The 19,918-nt window shown below is 40.9% G+C and overlaps 1 protein-coding gene across 1 annotated transcript in view; it reads left to right on the top strand.

Annotated features, from left to right (window-relative positions):
* The window catches only part of C2H10orf67 (chromosome 2 C10orf67 homolog), a 96,667-nt gene that overhangs the window by 76,289 nt on the left and 460 nt on the right, over positions 1-19,918 (top strand). The window contains exons 16-17 of the mRNA XM_065919144.1: positions 15,411-15,498; positions 15,672-15,822. Of these exons, the coding sequence (XP_065775216.1) occupies positions 15,411-15,498; positions 15,672-15,822 (239 nt within the window). The remainder of the gene's footprint in view (positions 1-15,410; positions 15,499-15,671; positions 15,823-19,918) is intronic.

Here is a 19,918-nt window from a genome sequence, read left to right as displayed (position 1 = left end):
GCAGAGACATCAATTTGCTGACAAAGGTCCATATAGTGAAAGCTATGGTTTTTCCAGTAGTCATGTATGGATGTGAGAGTTGGACCATAAAGAAGGCTGAGCACTGAAGAATTAATGCTTTCGAACTGTGGTGCTGGAGAAGACTCTGGAGAGTCCCTTGGACAGCAAGGAGATCAAACCAGTCAATCCTAAAGGAAATCAACCCTAAATATTCATTGGAAGAACTGATGCTAAAGCTGAAGCTCCAATACTTTGGCCACCAGATGTGAAGAACCAACTCACTGGAAAAGATATTGGGAAAGATTGAGGGAAGGAGGAGAAGGGGGCAACAGAGGATGAAATGGTCAGATAGCATCATTGACTCAGTGCACATGAGTTTGAGCAAACTTCAGAAGACGGTGAAGGACAGGGAAGCCTGGCATGCTGCAGTCCATGGGGTTGCAGAGTTGGATATGACTGTGTGACTGAACAATGACAACACCCAGACTGGATTCTATAGTGGCTGCTAGCTTAAAGCGTGGCAGACTTTTAAAGATATCAGCATTTTTTTTTTTTTTTGGCCACACCATATGGCTTGGGGATGTTAGTTCCCTCACCAGGGTTCGGACCCAGGTCCCTGCTGTGGAAACGTAGAGTCCTAACCACTGGACTGCCAGAGAAGTCCCCAAAGATGTCAGCATTTTAATAAAGGGCTAGATCTGTAGACTGTTGGAAATTCCAATTCCTACAGTAAGTTATTTTAAAATATCATAATGTATTAGGGGAAGAAAGAATATATTCAATCTGATTTTGGTATTGACCATCTGGTGATGTCGATGTGTAAGGTCATCTCTTGTGTTGTTGGAAGACAGTGTTTTCTATGACCAGTGCATTCTCGTGGCAAAACTCTGTTAGCCTTTGCCCTGCTTCATTTTGTACTTCAAGGCCAAACTTGCCTGTTACTCCAGGTATCTCTTGATTTCCTACTTTTGCTTTCCAGTCCCCTGTGATGAAAAGGACATCTTTTTTTGGTGTTAGTTCTAGAAGGTCTTGTAGGTCTTCATAGAACTGTTCAACTTCAGCTTCTTCAGCATTAGTGGTTGGGGCAGACTTGAATTACTGTGATATTGGATGGGTTGCCTTGGAAACGAACCGAGATCATTATTGTTTTTAAGACTACACTCAAGTACTGCATTTCAGGCTCTTTTGTTGACTATGAGGACTACTCCATTTCTTCTAAGGGATTCTTGCCCACAGTAGTAGGTATAATGGTCATCTGAGTTAAATTCACCCATTCCTGTCCATTTTAGTTCAATGACTTCTAAAATGTTGATGCTCACTCTTGCCATCTCCTGCTTGACCACTTCTGATTTACCTTGATTCATAAACCTAACTTTCCAGGTTCCTACGCACTATTGTTCTTTACAGCATCAGACTTTACTTCCATCACCAGTCACATCCACAAGTGGGCACTGTTTCTGCTTTGGCTCAGCCTCTTCATTCCTTCTGGAGCTATTTCTCCACTCTTCTCCAGTAGCATATTGGGCACCTACCAACCTGGGTAGGGGAGTGGGAGGGGGGATTCATCTTTCAGTGTCATATCCTTTTGCCTTTTCATATTGTTCATGGGGTTCTCAAGGCAAGAATGCTGAAGTGGTTTGCCATTTCCTTCTCCAGTGAACCACGTTTTGTCAGAACTCTCCACCATGACACGTCCATCTTGGGTGGCCCTACATGGCATGGTTCATAGTTTCATTGAGTTAGACAAGGTTTAGGTCCATGTGATCATATGAACTGAGCACCAAATGCTGAGCTTGGAAGAACCGATGTGGGGCTGGAGAAGACTCTTGAGAGTCCCTTGGACTGCAAAGAGATCAAACCAGTCAATCTTAAAGTAAATCAACCCTAAATATTCACTGGAAAGACTGATTTGAAGGGGAAACTCCCATACTTTGGCCACCTGATGCAAAGAGCTGACTCATTGGAAAAGACCCTAATGCCGGGAATGATTGAAGGCAGTAAGGGAAGGGGATGACAGCGGATGGGATGGTTGGATGGTATTACTGACTCAATGGATATCAGTTTGAACAAGCTCCAGGAGATGGTGAAGGACAGGGAAGCCTGGGGAAGAGAGACTTTCTGATTTATCATTAAAATGTAAATTGTTAAATTTGCAATCTTTGTTCTACCCAACATTTTAATTAGAGCCTTAATTAACAGCAAAAAATCCAGTTGAGAATTTTACATCCAAAAATTATTTCTCCGAGCCAAGCAAACCATTTTTTGAAGGTCCATTTGTAGTCATACAAACCGACTTTGATGGCTACCTGGGCCATGAGGAAGCCTCAGCCAAAACAAACACTGGCATTCCCTTTCTTCTGTTCTGAAAATGCAAAGTGTAGAGTTGTTTCCACCTTGTCTACTGAAAACCCTCCTAAAATTCATTAGCGCCCTTTTTCCAGCTTACTAATAAAATTGAAAGTGAATGCTATTTTATGATCCATAATTTTGCAGGATGCCACAAGGCGCATCATACTGAATAGACTCTGAGCTGCAGAGAAGGAGTAAGTGAGGGTGTCACACAGAAAGTCTCTGGGCAAAACCCTGACATTTCTTTCTACAAAATCTCTGATATAACTTTGCTGTGTCACATTCTCCCCTATGAAGACAATGCGGGGAAATCATTCAGTTAACGAAAGTTTCTGGTTAATTGGGTTCCAGTTAATCCCAAATCAACTAGAAATAAATTTTCTGCTTGTAATGGCCCAAAAAACTGACATATAAATGCCAGGAGGAAATTGAATTACAAATTTACTAATTCAAAAAGTAAATGAATTTTTTTTCATTGGAAAGCTGTCTTTCATGGTTACAGGGATGGAACAGTATGCACACTAGATGTTCAAAAGGCCAAACTGTCTTCACAAAACAAGTCACTCCAAGCTTCTCAGGTGCTTCAGAAGGTGGAGAAACCCCCTCCAGGCCCCTGGGAAATAGCTCAGTACATTATCAGTGTTTTCAGGCACTAATTCACAAATTTGTTTTCAAAGAGGTGTTTAGCTACATGACTCATGTGAACCAATAGACAAATCATTACTTTCTACAACATGAGGGTGACTGTAACCTATCTGGTGACAGAAGCCAACCTGAACCCATTAAAGTCACTGTGTTATTGAGGTCTGTATTTTAAATTATGTAAATAGGATATTAATTTTAAATACCCTACTGAATATTTATCCTCCCTGTTACCAGAATCCTCAGTGTTGCTTTAAAGATTGAGGTTTTTATATTGTATATTCATACAATAAGATACTTCTGAAAATTATGGGTAACTAACACTTAATGGGTGTAGGTACTATTCTAATGAGCTTCCCTGGTGGTTCAGTGGTAAAGAATCCACCTGCCAATGCAGAAGACACAAGTTTGATTCCTGGATTAGAAAGATCCCCTGGAGAAGGAAATGGCAACCCACTCCAGCATTCTTGCCTGGGAAATGCCATGGACAGAGGAGCCTGGTGGGCTGTAGTCAGTGGGGTAGTGAAGAGTTGGACATGACTTAGCGGCTAAACAACAACCAACTATTCTAAATGCTTTTCAGGCTTTAGCTCTAACCCTCACAAAAACCCATAAGGTCAGCACTCTTGCCTTCTCAAGTCTATAAAGGAGACAGTTGGATACAGAGGGGCCTAGTAGGCTGCCAAGGTTATGATCGCAAATAAATGGATTATTATTTTTACAAAAAAGGCTGGGTTCAGACCCAGACGGTGTGGCCCCAGGGGCCAGGTTTGTCACCAGTCAATTATACTGATTTATTCCAAGACACATGCATGACAATGTGTGGTCCCATTTTCAACAACACACAATGGGAAAACATATGATGTAGCAGAAAGGCTTTGCAGGTGGACAGACTTTGGTTCCCATCTCATTCCAGCCACTTACTCCAGGGGTGACTTCATCTCAGCTCCTTCTGCTCTGTAAAATGGAGGTGGTGACTCTAATTCCTAGCTTTGTTATGAGGATTAAATGAGGTGACTTGCCTAGCTAACCCCATCCCTACCTTTCCTCCTGACCTATGGATAATATAATCCCTGGGTTCTGAAAATAAAGTCTGGCAAACCTGCTTTTTAACCCATTACATGAGAACTATAATGTCCTCAGAAGTAGGCTAGTGATTTAAAAGAACTGGTCTCTCCTTTAATTCTTATGTCCACCATGCATAAGAAAGAAAAAAATTTGTCATTAGTATCAGATCATACTGTAGATATTTTGAAAAGGGCAAAATAAAACATAACTTAAAATAGCATTAGAGGATATGTTTCCCAAGCAAATTGAAATTTACTCTTTGTTATGTTGCAAGCTTTACTCTAAAAAAGTCTAGTGTGAAGCAGAGAGTTGCTATTGCAACAAAGAAAATTTAAGACATAAAGAAATCCTCATGAATGTAAAGAAATTTTAAAAAATGAGGTATGATACTATTGGCAGAATTTCAAAGCAGTCTTTTTTACACAGTAGTAATTATCCCAGGAGATCCCAGGTAACATTATTAATTTGTTTGCTACTTAACTGTGATAAAATTTGGGATCTGAGCAGCCCATTGTGTACTGTGCACTGCCACAGATTTTATGTACTTAAGAAGACCTTTCTCACAGTCCAGTAATTAGGTGCTATTGACATTGTAATCTTCAAAAATGTCCCTAATGGGCCCCAAAGACACGAATCTCATTGATAAAACCTCAAAGTAACAGTGACCCTTTAAGTGGCTTGTCGGTAAGAGAAACCTCAAACATAAATATCTGAAACACAGGAGAAACCCAAATTTAAACCTAGATTACATTGTATTGTTAATTCTCTTGAGACTTTTAGGGAAGAAACATGGAAGAGATGATCTTAAACGTTTTCAAAGAATGGTAGAACAATTGTAGTACATTGGAAAGGTTTTTAAAATCTTTCTTTTCACCCTTTGAAACTTTAGACCTGTAAAGTGTTTCATTCTTAAGTAATTGTAATATGCACCAAAAGTGGAGTTCAGTTCCCCCATTTTTGTTTTAAACACGAAAATAATTTTAAAAATCACACAAGAGAAGTAACTTAAAAGATAAAAAGGAAAGCATTTTAGGCATAAATGTTAGCATTGTTTTACATATTCTTTCTAGACTTCAGTTGTAATTACTGTAATTTGGTAAGGTATTCACATTCAAATGCATATTTTATAATATTGCTACACATGTACTTTTGTACACAATATACATAACTGATGGTATGTAACATCACTTCACATGTAACTGATGGCTATTAAAAATGTTAAAAAGGGACTAACCTGATTTACTAAATATAATGTATTAAGGTATCTATTAATGTTTATGATGTCACTGCCACCAACTTTTCTACTACTTCCCTTATTGTCACCAATTACTTATAATTCAGATATTCTATTTCTAAGTTATATATGTTATCCTTGTCTTTCAGATTTGGGCTGACTCTTCACTACCTTTTCCTGGGAATTTTCCTTGCTCTTTATACCTTTGTTCTTTTTGATACTTTCTATTTGAGGCATGAGATTTAAGATATTGAATGACAAATTAAAGTCTGGAGAACCAACAGTGTCTCTCTTAACATACCTTTCCAAATACAGGGAATTTTCACTGGCATAGGGAGGAGTCAAGATTCCAATTGGATTTGAAAATTAATCACAAAAATCCAAAGTTTTCTTTCTAACTGAAGCTTTGTCAATTGATCAGATAGGGGATTGCAACATGTGAAAAATTAAAATGGATAATCCATGCTCTGAAATCAAAAGGCTAAGAAGAAAGGGAAAGATATACGCATCTGAATGTAGAGTTTCAAAGAATTGCGAGGAGAGGTAAGCCTTCTTAAGTGAACAATGCAAAGAAATAGAGGAAAACAATAGAATGGGAAAGTCTAGAGATCTCTTCAAGAAAATTGGAGATATCAAGGGAACATTTCATGCAAAGGTGGGCACAATAAAGGACAGAAAGAATATGGACCTAACAGAAGCAGAAGAGGTGGCAAGAATACACAAAATAAATGTACAAAAAAGGTCTTAATTACCTGGATAACCATGATGGTGTGGTCACTCACCTAGGGCCAGACATCCTAGAGTGTGAAGTCAAGTGGGCCTCAGGAAGCATTACTACAAATAAAGCTAGTGAGGATGATGGAATTCCAGCTGAGCTATTTTAAATCCTAAAAGATGATGCTGTTAAAGTGCTGTACTCAGTATGCCAGCAAATTTGGAAAACTCAGCAGTGGTCACAGGACTGGAAAAGATCAGTTTTCATTCCAGTCCCAAAGAAAGGCAATGCCAAAGAATGTTCAAATTACTGTACAATTGCGCTCGTTTCGCATGCTAGCAAGGTAATGCTCAAAATCTTTCAAGCTAGGCTTCAGCAGTACGTGAACCGAGAACTTCTGTGTGTACAAGCTGGATTTAGAAAAGGCAGAGGAACCAGAGATCAAACTGCCAACATCCTCTGGATCATAGAAAAAGCAAGGGGATTAAAAAAAAAATCTACTTCTGCTAAGCCTTTGACTGTGTGGATCACAACAAACTGTGGAAAATTCTGAAAGATATGGAAATACCAGACCACCTTACCTGTCTCCTGAGAAACCTGTCTGTAGAACAAGAAGCAACATTTAGAACAGGACATGGAACAATGGACTGGTTCAAAATTGGGAAAGGAGTATATCAAGACTGTATATTGTCACCCTGCTTATTTACCTTATATGCAGAATCTATCACGTGAAATGCTGGGCTGGATGACTCATAAGCTGAAATCAAGATTTCTGGGAAAAATATCAACAACCTCATATATGCAGATAATACCACTTTGATGGCAGAAAGTGAAGAAGAACTAAAGAGCCTCTTGAAGGTGAAACATGAGAGTGAAAACGCTGGCTTAAAACTCAACATTCAAAAAACTAAGATTGTGGCATCTTGTCCCATTACTTCATGACAAATTGATAGGGAAAAAGTGGAAACAGTGACAGACTTTATTTTCTTGGGCTCCCAAATCACTGCGGACAGTGACTGCAGCCACGAAATTAAAAGACACTTGCTCCTTGGAAGAAAAGTTATGACCAGCCTAGACAGCATATTAAAAAACTGAGACATCACTTTGCTGACCAAAGGTCCATAGAGTGAAAGCTATGGTTTTTCCAGTAGTCATGTATGGATGTGAGAGATGGACCATAAAGAAAGCTGAGTACTGAAGAATGGATGCTTTTGAACTGTGGTGTTGGAGAAGACTCTTGAGAGTCCTTTGGAGTGTAAGGAGATCAAACCAGTCAATCTTAAAGGAAATCAGCCCTGAATATTCATTGGGAGGAATGATGCTGAAGCTGAATGCAAAGAGTTGACTCACTGGAAAAGACCCTGATGCTGGGAAAGATTGAAGGCAGTAGGAGAAGGGGATGACAGAGGATGAGATGGTTGGATGGCATCACTGACTCAATGAACATGAGTTTGAGCAAACTCTGTGAAGGATAGGGAAGCCAGGCGTGCTGTAGTCCATGGGGTTGCAAAGAGTCGGACACAACTCAGTAGCGGAATGACAACAATACTTTGAAAATGGTGTTAATAGTTGAAATTGGGGCTTCCCTGGTGGTTCAGTGTTAAAGAATCTGCCTACCAATGCAGGAGACACGGATTTTATCCCTGATCTGGGAGGATCCCACATGCCGCAGAGCAACTAAGCCCATTTTGCACAACTACTGAGTCTGTGCTCTAGAGACCGAGGGCCGCAACTACTGAGTCCATGTGCCTTAGAGCCCATTCTCTGCAATAAGAGAAACTACCGCAATGAGAAGCTCACACATTGCAGCTGGAGAGTAGCCTCCTCTCACTTCAACTAGAGAAAATCCTATGCAGCAATGAAGACCAACACAGCCAAAAATAAATCAATAAAATTATTTTTTAAATTGTTGAGACAAGTAGGCAGCCAAAAGACTTTGAATTTGTAAATAAGATCATAACAGATTAGCAGAAAAAATGTCACAACTAATACATGTGTTTTATTAATTTGATGGACTGTCTCATATTAATTCAGTCTAGTGATGCTTTTAAGTACGTATGTGTGCTCAGTCACTCAGTTGTATCCAACTCTGCAACACTATGGACTGTAGCCCACCAGGCTCCCCTGTCCATGGAATTTTCTAGGCAAGAATACTAGAGTGGATCACCATTTCCTCCTCCAGGGTATCTTCCCGACCCAAGAATCAAACCCAAGTCTCTGGTGTGTACCTGTATTGGCAGGCATTGTATCACCTGGGAAGCCTGCTTTTAAGTATATGTAGACAGATTTCCTCAGATAGTAAAGAATCTGCCTGCAGTGCAGGAGACCTGGGTTAAATCCCTGGGTTGGGAAGATCCCCTGGAAGAGGGCATGGCTACCCACTTCAGTATTCTTGCCTGGAGAATCCCCATGGACAGAAGTGCCTAGTGGGCTACAGTCCAAGGGGTCACAAAGAGTCAGACATGACTGAGTGATTAAGCACAGCACAGGCAGAGTTTCATTGAATAAACGCCACAAAGCATATTCCTAATTATGCCCCAAACTGGTACTCAGAGGTCTCCAAAACACGAAGCATGAGGCAAGAATACTTTCTAGTGTGTTATTCATTCATTGGGCCATGAATTGAATTCCAGCTGCCTCTCTGGATCCTGTGGCCACTGATTTCATCCCAAACCGCAGAGGCCCATTACTGCCCAGTTACTTAAGAGTCATTATAAACTATATAAGCCTTTTATGGTGGTTAACAAAATATTGAGAAAGGTTTTAAGTAGTGTGGAGTGGGTATTAATTTTTAAATTTAGTAATGTTTCTGTTAGAGAAATGGCAAAATGTTGCAAGATATTATGTATGAATTCATGCAAATTCGTGGACATATCAAGTACACGCTTGAGTGAACTGGCAGTGACATCTTTGTATGTGAAAGATACCATATGAATATTCCTTTCAGCAGGAGGAACACCAGGTTTGGAGTTTGAGGGAATAAATTGAGAACCAAAAGCAGATATTTGTAAGTCAGTGTAAAGAAGTGTCACAGGACTCTAGTCCTCAGCCTGTCCCATTCCTGGCTGGTTCATCTTTAATGCACGTTCCTCATCTTGAATGAAACAGTCACATGAAAAAAAAAATAGATCATAGGAAGAAGTAAGTTGCATACTATTACATTCTACACAAATGTCAACTAGAGTGACAAAAAATTATAAAGTAATCTTATTACCTGTGTTCTCATATTAGTAAGAATGCATTGAGGGAAGGCTTATAGGCTTACTTAATTTAGAAACTTTTTTTCTATGAAATATTTCAAATATTCAGACAACACAGAATTACATGTTGAATACCCCCTGTGTGTGTGTACATTTTAGGGTATGTGTGTGCTAAAATGTATCATTACTTCAGTAATTTGGTAAATTCTGTTTGTCTTAATTTTATCTTCCTCTTGAGGGTAGTTTAGCAAGAGATGATGTTCGGGGTTAGCAGTTATTTTTTCCTCCACATGCTGTTACTATGCCTTTGCCTTTGAGCTTCTGCTCAGGGTCATTGAAGTCTGTTGTCAATTTATTTGTTGTTATTCGATTGAATCCAGACCCCCTGCGTTGGGAGCATAGAGTCTTAGTCACTTGGACCACCTGGGAAGTCCCCAAGCCTCCCTTAACTCATGAAATTCTCTCCTCTTTACTCCAAGACACCAGCCTGTTCTTATTCTCCTGCTATGTATCAGAGCATCCTTCTCAGTCTCTCCTGATTACTCAGTTCCACCACCAGCTCTGAGTAGTGAGTGTTGGAGTCACTAAGGATTTCATTCTTTGATTCACTTTTGTTATTCCTCTGCTTAATCCTTCAATAGATGTCTGTGGTTTTTAGCATAGAACTAAATTCTTCAGTTTAGCTTATGAAACTATGCATAATCCCTACCTCTCTTCTACATGAGCTGCCTAATCTAGCCATAACAAACCACCAGCTTTTGTTTGGGATAGCTGTTCCCTGCTAGTCCATGCTCTTCTGCACTTCTGTGACTTTATACATGCCTGCACCTAGGTCATAGGTCTTCTGCCTGCTCTCGCTGGGGCTCGCTCATATCCCATAGTTAGCTGGCCATCTGTGACCTCAGGCTGGGTGTCTGCTGAGATGACAGAGGCAATCAGACCTTATATTTCTCATCATTGATTAGGCAAACCCAGTCTTGCTTTCGTAGTGGTGTCAGGGTTCTCAGAAACAGCAAAAAAGAGCAAGTGCCAATGCACACACAGGTCTGTTGAATCTGCTGGCACATTTGCTCCTGTCCCATTAGAGCAAGTCTCATGACCAAGACCAGTCAATATGGGAGGCAACTGAAAGGCCGTATTAATTCATTCATTTATTCATTCCTTCCCTAGACTTTATGAGTACCTAGTATATTGTTTTAATTGAAGTATTGTTGATTTACAATGTTGTGTTAGTTTCTTGTGTAGAGCAAAGTGATTCAGATATATATATGTATGTATATGTGTGTATACATATATATGTACGTTCTTTTCCATTATGGTTTATTACAGGAAATTGAATACAGTTCCCTGCACTATACAGTAGGACCTTATTGTTTATCTGTTTTATATTATGTTGGCCAAAATGTTTGTTTGAGTTTTTCCATAATATCTTATGGAAAATTTTTGGCCAACCCAATATATAGTAGTTTGTATCTGCTAATCCCAAACTCCTATTTCTCCCTCCTCCACCCCCTTCCCCCTCTGGTAACCTCTCTATGTCTATGAGTCTGTTTCTGTCTTATAAATAAATTCATATTTTGGATTCAAAATTTATATTTTGGATATAAGTGATATCATAAGGTACTTGTCTTTGTCTGACTGACTTAGTATGATAATCTCTAGGTCCTTCTATGTTGCTGTAGATGGCATTATTTCATTCTTTTTTATAGCTGAGTGATATTCCATTGTATATATGTACCACGTCTTCTTTATCCACTCATCTATTGATGGACACTGAGGTTGCTTCCATGTCTTGGCTAATTGTGAATAGTGCTACTATGAACACTGGGGTACATGTATCTTTTTGAATTGCTATTTTGTCCAGATATATGCCAGGGAGTAGAATTGCTGGATCATAGAGTAACTCTGAGCATGTACTATAAACAAAGCCTTGGGCTAGGTACTGAGGATGCAGAGAATCTCCTCAGTGCTTGAAATGTCTATTCTAAGACTGACTCCCAAAGACTAGCACATTCAGTAAAAGTAACACCTGTATTCACAGAGGTCCCATGAAGCAGGGTGAACCTGAGAATGCCTCTCTGCATTTGTCACCATTACTGCAGCAATGGCTACCTCGTGACAATAGGATTAACCTCTTCCTTGATAAAAATCATAAAAAGCCAAAACACAGAAACAAGATTTAAAATATTTTCAGTGTGTACATTTTTTCAAACTGTAATTGAAAAATGACTCTATTTCTTTGGTGGCCTATAAATTCAAGCATGAGATCATGTGAACACAGCATTTCCTCTAAATATCAGATGTGGGTTAGAGGAGCAGTTAACATTTTAATCTTCCCTGCTTGTTTCTAGGAACAAATTTGCTTGCAACTTCAAACTCATAGTTCTGTAAATTACAGAGACCAAAAGTGCAAATGAAAAAAATCCCTTTTCAGATAACTATCTGAAGCTTCCATATTAGGTATAATGATGTTTTTCCCCGGGATTAGGACAGATTGCATGGGGAGCCTAGTCTTTCATAAAGAGGGGGGTGGGAATTGACTTGGGCCTTCATTTTCTCACAAAAGACACAATGCAAAGCACATCTGTGAACATTGCATAATTTGTTATGTTCTACAAAGAGGTGGGTTTTTGTTGTACACATACCAAAGCTATTTGGTACTGTTCACCAATAATCTCTATTCAGGTCCAGAAAAGAAACTGACCTCAGAAGAGTGAAAGGAGAGTAAATTTTTCTTTAAAAATTAGATACAGATTATCGCTTCAAAATGCAGGAGGGAATTTTACAAGTGACGGTGCACTGATTAGCTTTCCAATGGACATCCAGTCCTTTATGAATCGCATACTAGCTGTGGTCAACTGTGACCAATGTGGTTTATTACTCTCCCGAAGAGCTGAACTGAGATTACCCATCTAATTTAATTGAGAAATGTTGGGTGAACTTGAACTGTTTCATGGACATGAATGACCAGAGAATTTATTTGATAAGACATTAAAGGCTGAATATGGTAACTATCTCTTTGATGGTTTGATACAGTCATTTCTTTAGTTCATTAGCAAGTCTCTCGTAGATTTTTGTTGTTGTTATTATTCTTCGGGTGATTATGTGAGCAGCTGAAATGAAAAATGAATGTTTCTGTACAACATCACTAGAAAAAACTTTAAAACTTACCTTTATCGGTAAATACTCATGACAGTTTTCAATATAGTCTGAAAAGTGACATCAACTTTCAAGGAAAGGAAGCTAACAGTAATGAAATTGTGGGCAAATTAATAAATCCACTGTATTTTCATGTGATTTTCCCTAAATTATTTTTAAATATTGTTTTCTGATTTCATTTATTAAAGGGAAAAAAGACTTCAGGAAGCTAACACCCTTCACATTTTCTTGTAAACTTGGGAACTTTTGTTGATGGCACCTCAATGAAACATTTAAGATTATCAGTTACAGAGCACACAAGTTAGCATCAAATGAAAAGGTGCTTTCTCTTTTTATGTCTGTTAACATTTAACGTAAATTCTGCTGTGTTCCCAATGACTAGTGCTAAGGTATAATTTGGACATTTGCATCTTTCTTAAAAACTATATTTAAATATGATAGTTTTAAAACTACTCAGAGAAACTCAGCGATGTAAACTCTTAAGAATAAATGACAAAATCTCAGATCATGCTCCTAGTGACTCTTTAAATGGAATTTTTCATTGAAACTTTGTCATTAAAATAGAAAGGCCTTTTGGTTGTGCCCACACAAGCATAATAAATTGTATATGTTTGTGATACTGAATGACTCTTGCCCATATGCTGCACTGCAAAGCTACATGAATGAGGCATTTACCAAATCAGGCCCACCACATTAAACAGAAAAACAATCTTTATTCATGGTAACTTATCAGTTTCAATTAATCAACCTTAACAATGGAAATTCTGATGTGTTCAAGCAACTTGAAAGCAATAGGTCATCTTGAGGGCAGCCATGTTGTGTCTTTGTGCCTAAGGTTTCAAACAAAGGGACATCTTCAATAAATATACATGCATATACATACATACATGTGCATATATATACATACCAATGGATGGCCATATCTATGCCAGTTACACCAGCCAGAACGCATGTTAAGTGTTTATGACTTTTATCATAGCAAATGTAATTGTTTTCCTCCTAGTATTACTTTTTGAGCTCTGTAAGTGTAAACAAAAGGAAAGAAATTTCCATTGGATGACCATCCTTTCAGTTTCTGTGCTGCTATGTGAATAGCATTGTGCAGACCATTCCAATGGTTTTGAAAAGGGGTAACCATTGGTTTGATTTGGTTACACGGTTTAGTAAAGCACTCCCTCCCACTGCCTTAGGGTCTGTGAAAGGTCTGTGACCTGTTTAGAACTGCCAAGTGAAATGTCATGTCGCCCCTCCCAAATGGGAGTATCTGCATTCATTTGATCAGTATAAAAAATGATTGGGGATGGTGAGAGCAGTGCTTTTGAATTGCAATTTATAGCAGTTTACAAAAATGCACATTGTTGGAAAAGAAAACATGGAAGTGTTTCTTTCTAAATTGCATTACCTGTGAAATGTCATTAGTCTTTTAAGGATATTTACATCCTTTTTTAAAATTGTTATTTAGGAGGCTTACTTCAGCTAAGGAAAACCAGAATTTTATTATATGATCATTTTTTTTAAAAAACTTGTGATTTGGTTCTAGTACCAGAATTTAAGGAACACAATATGTCCATGTTCTTAGGATAAACATAATTTGTTGTCATTTCCACTTATTCATTCTGTAAGATGATCTTTGCTAATCAGTTACATTAGCGGAGCAGTCCCAATTGTCTTTCCCAGATTCTAGAGGAGATTCATTTGCTGGTTGATGTCTTGTCTGCCGGATTTCTAATAGGGAATCTGAAACCACAGGCATATGTAATTCTCCCAGGTCTCCATTATCTCTTCAATGGTTTACTAATGAAACTTCTTTGTTGGATGAATACTTACTAAATTATGTTACCTGTTGATTCATCTACATGTATGAACAGTTTCACAAAAGAAAATGTTACTTCTTTTCTTGAAATGCATACAAGAGTCCATGAACTTTATCCTGAAAGTTAAGGTAGGATGTTCAAGTTCATAAGTCTTAATACAGCCACTTGGGTTTCTGAGGTCTGGAAGTCTTGAAAACTCCATCTCTTCACCTTAGGCAGTGGGTAGAATCGGACATTATTCTGAAGAATTCTATCAGTAAGAAAAGTTACCTCAGGAAAAAGGCCTCAGAACTTCCCTGGCTGATAATGGGAGGAGAGAAAGAGGAGCCCTGCTTCAGAAGAGACTTGACCCAGATACACTCCCTAGCACTCCACTTTGAACCTCCCAACCATTGAAAGCTGAGCTTGTCACGTTTTTATCTTTGTTCATGTTAAGCCTTGGAATGACAGCCCGGCTCTGTGTTCCCCTCTCCCACTGCCCCGCCGGCCGTAAGTGTCCACATTGACACCTACCGGTGACCGCAGGCTTCAAGTCTTTGTTGCCTTCTCCACGCTCCTGGCTTTCACTGGGATTAGCTCAGGGCCTTTGTTCCCCTTCAAAGCTGGAACATCACATCCCATGTTGTGGCTTTCCTGTCTCAGACCCCCAACGCTTTCCTCACAATTTACACATCAGGTAAACGTCCCTGCCTAGGGAGCAGAGCCCAGCCTGGGGTGAGGGGTGGGGAGGGCAAAACCTCCCCATTCCCCAACTTCAGAACCTCCCCCCCAAGTTGATTTTCTTTCCTTCTTACTTAAAATTTTCTGTTTCATAAGGAGGAAAGATTGAAAACACAAATGGAAATGTAAACCTGAGTTAGGTCCTTGAACCCAAACACAAGTCCACCCCTCTCTTACAACGGCTCCTAATTCTAGGGAGGTAACTCCGGGAAGATCATTTACTGGCCCTGGTCACAGGCACCTCAGACCATTTCTCCGGTCTGGGACAGCAGGAACACTATCTCAGGGGAAACTTCACCGGCACACGCTCCTTTAAAGGCCTTAGAGGAGCCGACCGCCTGACTCACCTGCCCCCACCCTCCCCTCCAGGTTACTGAGGCGGCCCCCAGCCGGGGCCAGGCCTTGGAGGACCCACTAAAAGTGAGGCAGAGAGTGAAAGTGTGTGGGGAGTGGTCTACGTACAGTAACTAAAGCAAATTACACCTCTCTTCATCTCTCCCTCTGTTTAGTGAGGTTAGAAAATCTGGAGGAAGAATCTCCGGAGGAAAAGCACTCGACGCCCCAGAACACCACAGAGAGCGACACGGGTCGTTCCGAGTAGCGGCAGAGAACACCGCGCTGCTCAGAGCGGGGACGGGGGGCAGGAAGAGGGCTCTTACCACCGGGCCTAAGGCCTGCCTCCCTGGCGAGGGACACTGTCTTCAAGGCGTTTCTAACCCGACTGTACCGTCTTCAGAGGCCGCCTACTCATTGGCGAATTGCACTTGAAGAGAACGCGAAGTGCGCGCTCTGAGCGCACCTTTCCACACCCTTCAAGAACCCGCTGGCTGGTGCGTGGTGAGCGGGGCGCACAGACCCAGAGCCGCCGCCACATCCATCCGGGCGCTCCCTGGGCTCAGTGGGGTGCCCCAGCGCCTTAGGGTGGGAAGGAACGAGCTTCGATTAAAATGAAAAGTTTGAGGCACCCACCCTGTGTCATTCGCTCTCTAAATCCACCTGGAATCCCTGTAACGCTAACTCAAACTGATTTGCTGTCCACCAACTGATCCATAAAGGCGTACCAGAAAAACCTCGAAGGAGATTTTAAATGCCCTCCAAGGAGGTCCACTCTTACATAGGCGCGGGGCTCTTAGACATACCTTAAACGCTGTAAACAATTCTTTAGTAAGTGTGGAAACTCTTTGGGGTTGTGTTTCCTGGTAAGTATCAGGATGAAGATTCACGCATCTCTTCTTTCCAAATGTCAAGGCACCATTTTCTGAAAGACCGGTTTGCCTTCGTCCGTGCGTAATGGCCAAACCAGCCCTTTCGGTTCCCTTGTCTACAAGTCAGGCCCGGTCTGAAGCCCAGTTTCAAGATCGTAAGCTCTGGCTTACAGATTTCTAAAGATGTTTATTAAATCTCAATATATTTGTGGTGGCTGTCACATAAAGCTGATGTACTCTGGTGCAAAAGAAAGCTACAGAGACGATTTGTTTGTGCGTAAAAGGCACCAGATTTAATTGGAGAGAGACGTGGTATTTTTAACGCGAGGACACGGGGTGGCATAGCGCCCTGAAGCATTATTCGAGCTTCATCTACTATGCACTATATGCCACCGTCTCCAAAGGAGTGTTGCCCTAGAAACTTGTTTTAAATCTGCTGCTATATATCAACACCTTGTTTTAGCAGTCCTTGGCTGAATTACAGTTACACAGTTTGGCGCTTCTTTCAAATTTCCTCCCATCAGTTTGGCTAAAGAAAGGAATTTTTCTCCTTTAGAAATGAATTGGCTTAATTAGTAAGTAGATTAATGGCAATTGCTGGTGAGTTGGTTTCCAGCAGAGTTTCACCAGAGAGGGTTAATCGGAGTCAGGTCTGGAAGCTTTCCCAGAACTGGCTGCCAGCCATTTCCACCAACCAATCAACCCTACAAGAAGCAGAGGAAGTGAAATAGAATTTATATTCTCTGGGCTGTTATCCTGGATGGAAATTCCTTGGAAGCAGGCTCCTAGTCGGGTGTAGGATGGACTGTTTCACTTTAGAATTTTCAGAGAAACCTCGAAAGGTTTCACCTTCAAGATTTATCTGGGTACCAAAGAGGAATTTCACATGACACAATGAGTGACTCTACAGAACACTGAGGGTGCATTGAAAACGCCTGTGAGGTTCTTAGTCAATTTCAGGTTTTTACAGAAGTTGTGCAAACCTCCCAAGTTCCACCCTAAATCTTATCTACCAGAAACTTTTTACAAACTTTAGTTGTGTGTTCTGCAGCCTTTTCACTTATTTTTTCCATAGTGGTAAAAATGCATTCATAGTTTAACTTGCAGCTGCATTACTCTTGCAAAAAAAAAAAAAAAATCCCTGCTGAGAAATGCATATAATAGGAAAAACAGATCGGTTGGACAGCAGTGTAATTAATGCCAGAAAGGGCTGAGGCCGGTTTCATAGTTTGTCTTTTGAGGATATCAAGACGAGACCTGGTGAAAAATGACGCATGCTTTAGCATTTCAGAAAGCTGGCAACTGGCAGCGCTTTTCCTTTTTTCTTTGACTTTCTGCCTCAGAACAAAGAGGTCGGCAGAACTAGCTAGGTTGTAATGAGTTCTATGTCCCTAGCACATTAAGTGCATCATGGAAACATATTGTATCGAAATAGTTTGGAGGAGAATACCGGGGATGAAAGAGAATGGGTGCTTTGATCAGCTCCCTGGGGTCCTGAGCGCGCACAGACTGACTTGCAAGGCGTTATTCAGCTCCAGCTAGACACACTTACAACACCATTCAAAGAAATTTGCATATCTGTAATTTATCACATTGGTCCAGAACATTTTTGCAAGGTAAATAAAAGTTGGCTGAATAAAAAAAATCAATCATCGCAGATATAGTGGAAACTGTGAAGCCTGTCTCCATTAAAAGCATAAATAAATATGTCCATGAAACATGATGATTTAGAGGCTGATTTTATTATAAAATGTTCTTGGAGCAACAGGTTATGTGCTGACAGAGTGGCCGCCACTTCTTTGTGCTTCTACTTTAGGGGAGTGTATGTGCAGTTTCCCATTTGAATAAAGGCAGAAAGTTGAATAGATGTGTGGCTATAACCAGCCTGCGACATGCAGAGCAAAATTAGTACACACACTTTGAGGAGATGTGAAAGATGGTTCAATCTCCTTGGTGTCTGCAAATGCTAAGGTTAAATTTCATTTCTTCTCCTGTTGATTTCGTTGCCAAGCCCTGGTTGCTGAATTTAGAAGCTCAAAGGGATGAAATATCCCGACATCCGGTCAATAGGAAAACTTGCTTTGGAATGCCCCATGAGAACAAGTGAAAATTTAACAGGCAGGCATTGTTCTGAGTTTTTAAACAACCCAGTTAAACAGCAAACAAGAATCTTCAACTTGACCTTGAAAAAGGCTGTGTGCCTGCAGATAATCTATCAAACAACTGTGGATGACAATGATATATTTCAAAGTATTGTCAGATGAAAAGATTGATAAATTTGCTGCTGCGAAGGGAGAACTTTGGAAACAGGCAACAGGCAATTTACTGCACTCCTTCTGCAGCCCCCTCCTCGGTCCTGGCCCCCTACCCCCACCCCAACCCTACCCCTCCACCCTCCAGCCTTGGGGCCAACTCAGTGGAAGAAGGCCAGTAAATCAGCACTGTAATATTTCTTAAGGGGCACAGAAAAGCTGTGAACAGTACTTCTCATATTAAACGCAATATTTCTTTGCTTTCGTGGGGAACAAAAGTCATAGCAAGACGTCTTTATGGCCAATTCAGCCAGAGGCACATCTCTGTTCCCCCTGCAGAAAGGTCAGTGTCGTTGTGTTTGGTCCACCGAGGGGGTGTTTTCACGCTGAAAACTCAGCCAGCTGTCCCTGTCACATCCTCGCCATTGGGGAGCACGCACTAGCTATGGTTATTAGGCACATTCTACACCTGCAAAAATACCGATTTCCAAGACTTTTCAAGGAACCCCTCCCCAGTTCTCATGACCCCCTCCTCTTTCCTCTACTAAATTTTGACAACACAATTCAAGCGCTGGATGAAAGCACTGAACGCAAGAGGAAGGCTGGGGAGGGGACCGCTCAGTCAGCCCCTCGTGGTGTCTATTGAGCAACCATCAAAGAAATAAGGCATCAAGAATGTTTTCAAAAGTAGGGAAAAACTTCCAAATAATTGCTTAAAGGCATCTCACATTTGTTATTTCCACACATGCTGTTGAACCCAAATATTTAGATTTATGCACCAGTGTTAGGTGTGTGCTGAGGGGGGGGCGGGGGGTACAGCCCAGAGTCCTTCCTTGAGAAGTGGTTCTTTTACAAATTTTACTTGGAGTTAGCATGTCACTGACCAAGGTCAGGAGATAATTTTTTTTTACCCCCCAGGACTGTCCCAATTCGAGTCCACATCACTTTTTGAAAATTCAAATGCCAACACACTGTTGCTATCCATTTCACAATGCTTGCCCAACTGGATTTCATAATAAAACTCCTTCTAGAAACATCCATTAGCTAGCCTTCTCCCAGGAAGCCAATTCCATAGGCTGGCACTTCAAAGATAGGTGACTACCTAGCTATCTGGGGGACATTCTGTGGCCCAAACAAGAGAGGCGCTAAAGGGGATGCTGTGCAATTGCTGAAATCGGTAAAACCAGAAATAATTCAGGAAAATTCACTCTAAGGGTGAGAATGTTCCAGGCGCCAGTTCCTCCAAGATAGGAGCGGGAAAGAAACTATCGTTCTCTACGAGCACTGGAGAGTGGAGTGGGGGACTAAAGAGTCCTATCTGGCGGCAAGGGGTTGGGGAACGAGAAGGAAACAGGGGAGGGTTCAATGAGTCCGTGGTGTGTTCCTAATCCAGACCTTTGTCTAGTCCTTCCACTCAAAGTAGAAAGAGATACAGAAGTCCCCAGAGTGGCCAAATGCAGAAGTGCCCGGGACGCCTTGGTTTCCCGGGACAAAGGCAGGGGTGAAGCACCTCGCGTGCCACAAGAGGCAGGGAAAGGGTGCCTCTCACTAACAGGAACC

The sequence above is a fragment of the Muntiacus reevesi genome, chromosome 2 (assembly GCF_963930625.1).
Source record: "Muntiacus reevesi chromosome 2, mMunRee1.1, whole genome shotgun sequence".
Classification (NCBI taxonomy): domain Eukaryota; kingdom Metazoa; phylum Chordata; class Mammalia; order Artiodactyla; family Cervidae; genus Muntiacus; species Muntiacus reevesi.
The sequence above is the reverse complement of the archived record's forward strand: the minus strand, read 5'-3'. Positions and strand labels throughout refer to the sequence as shown.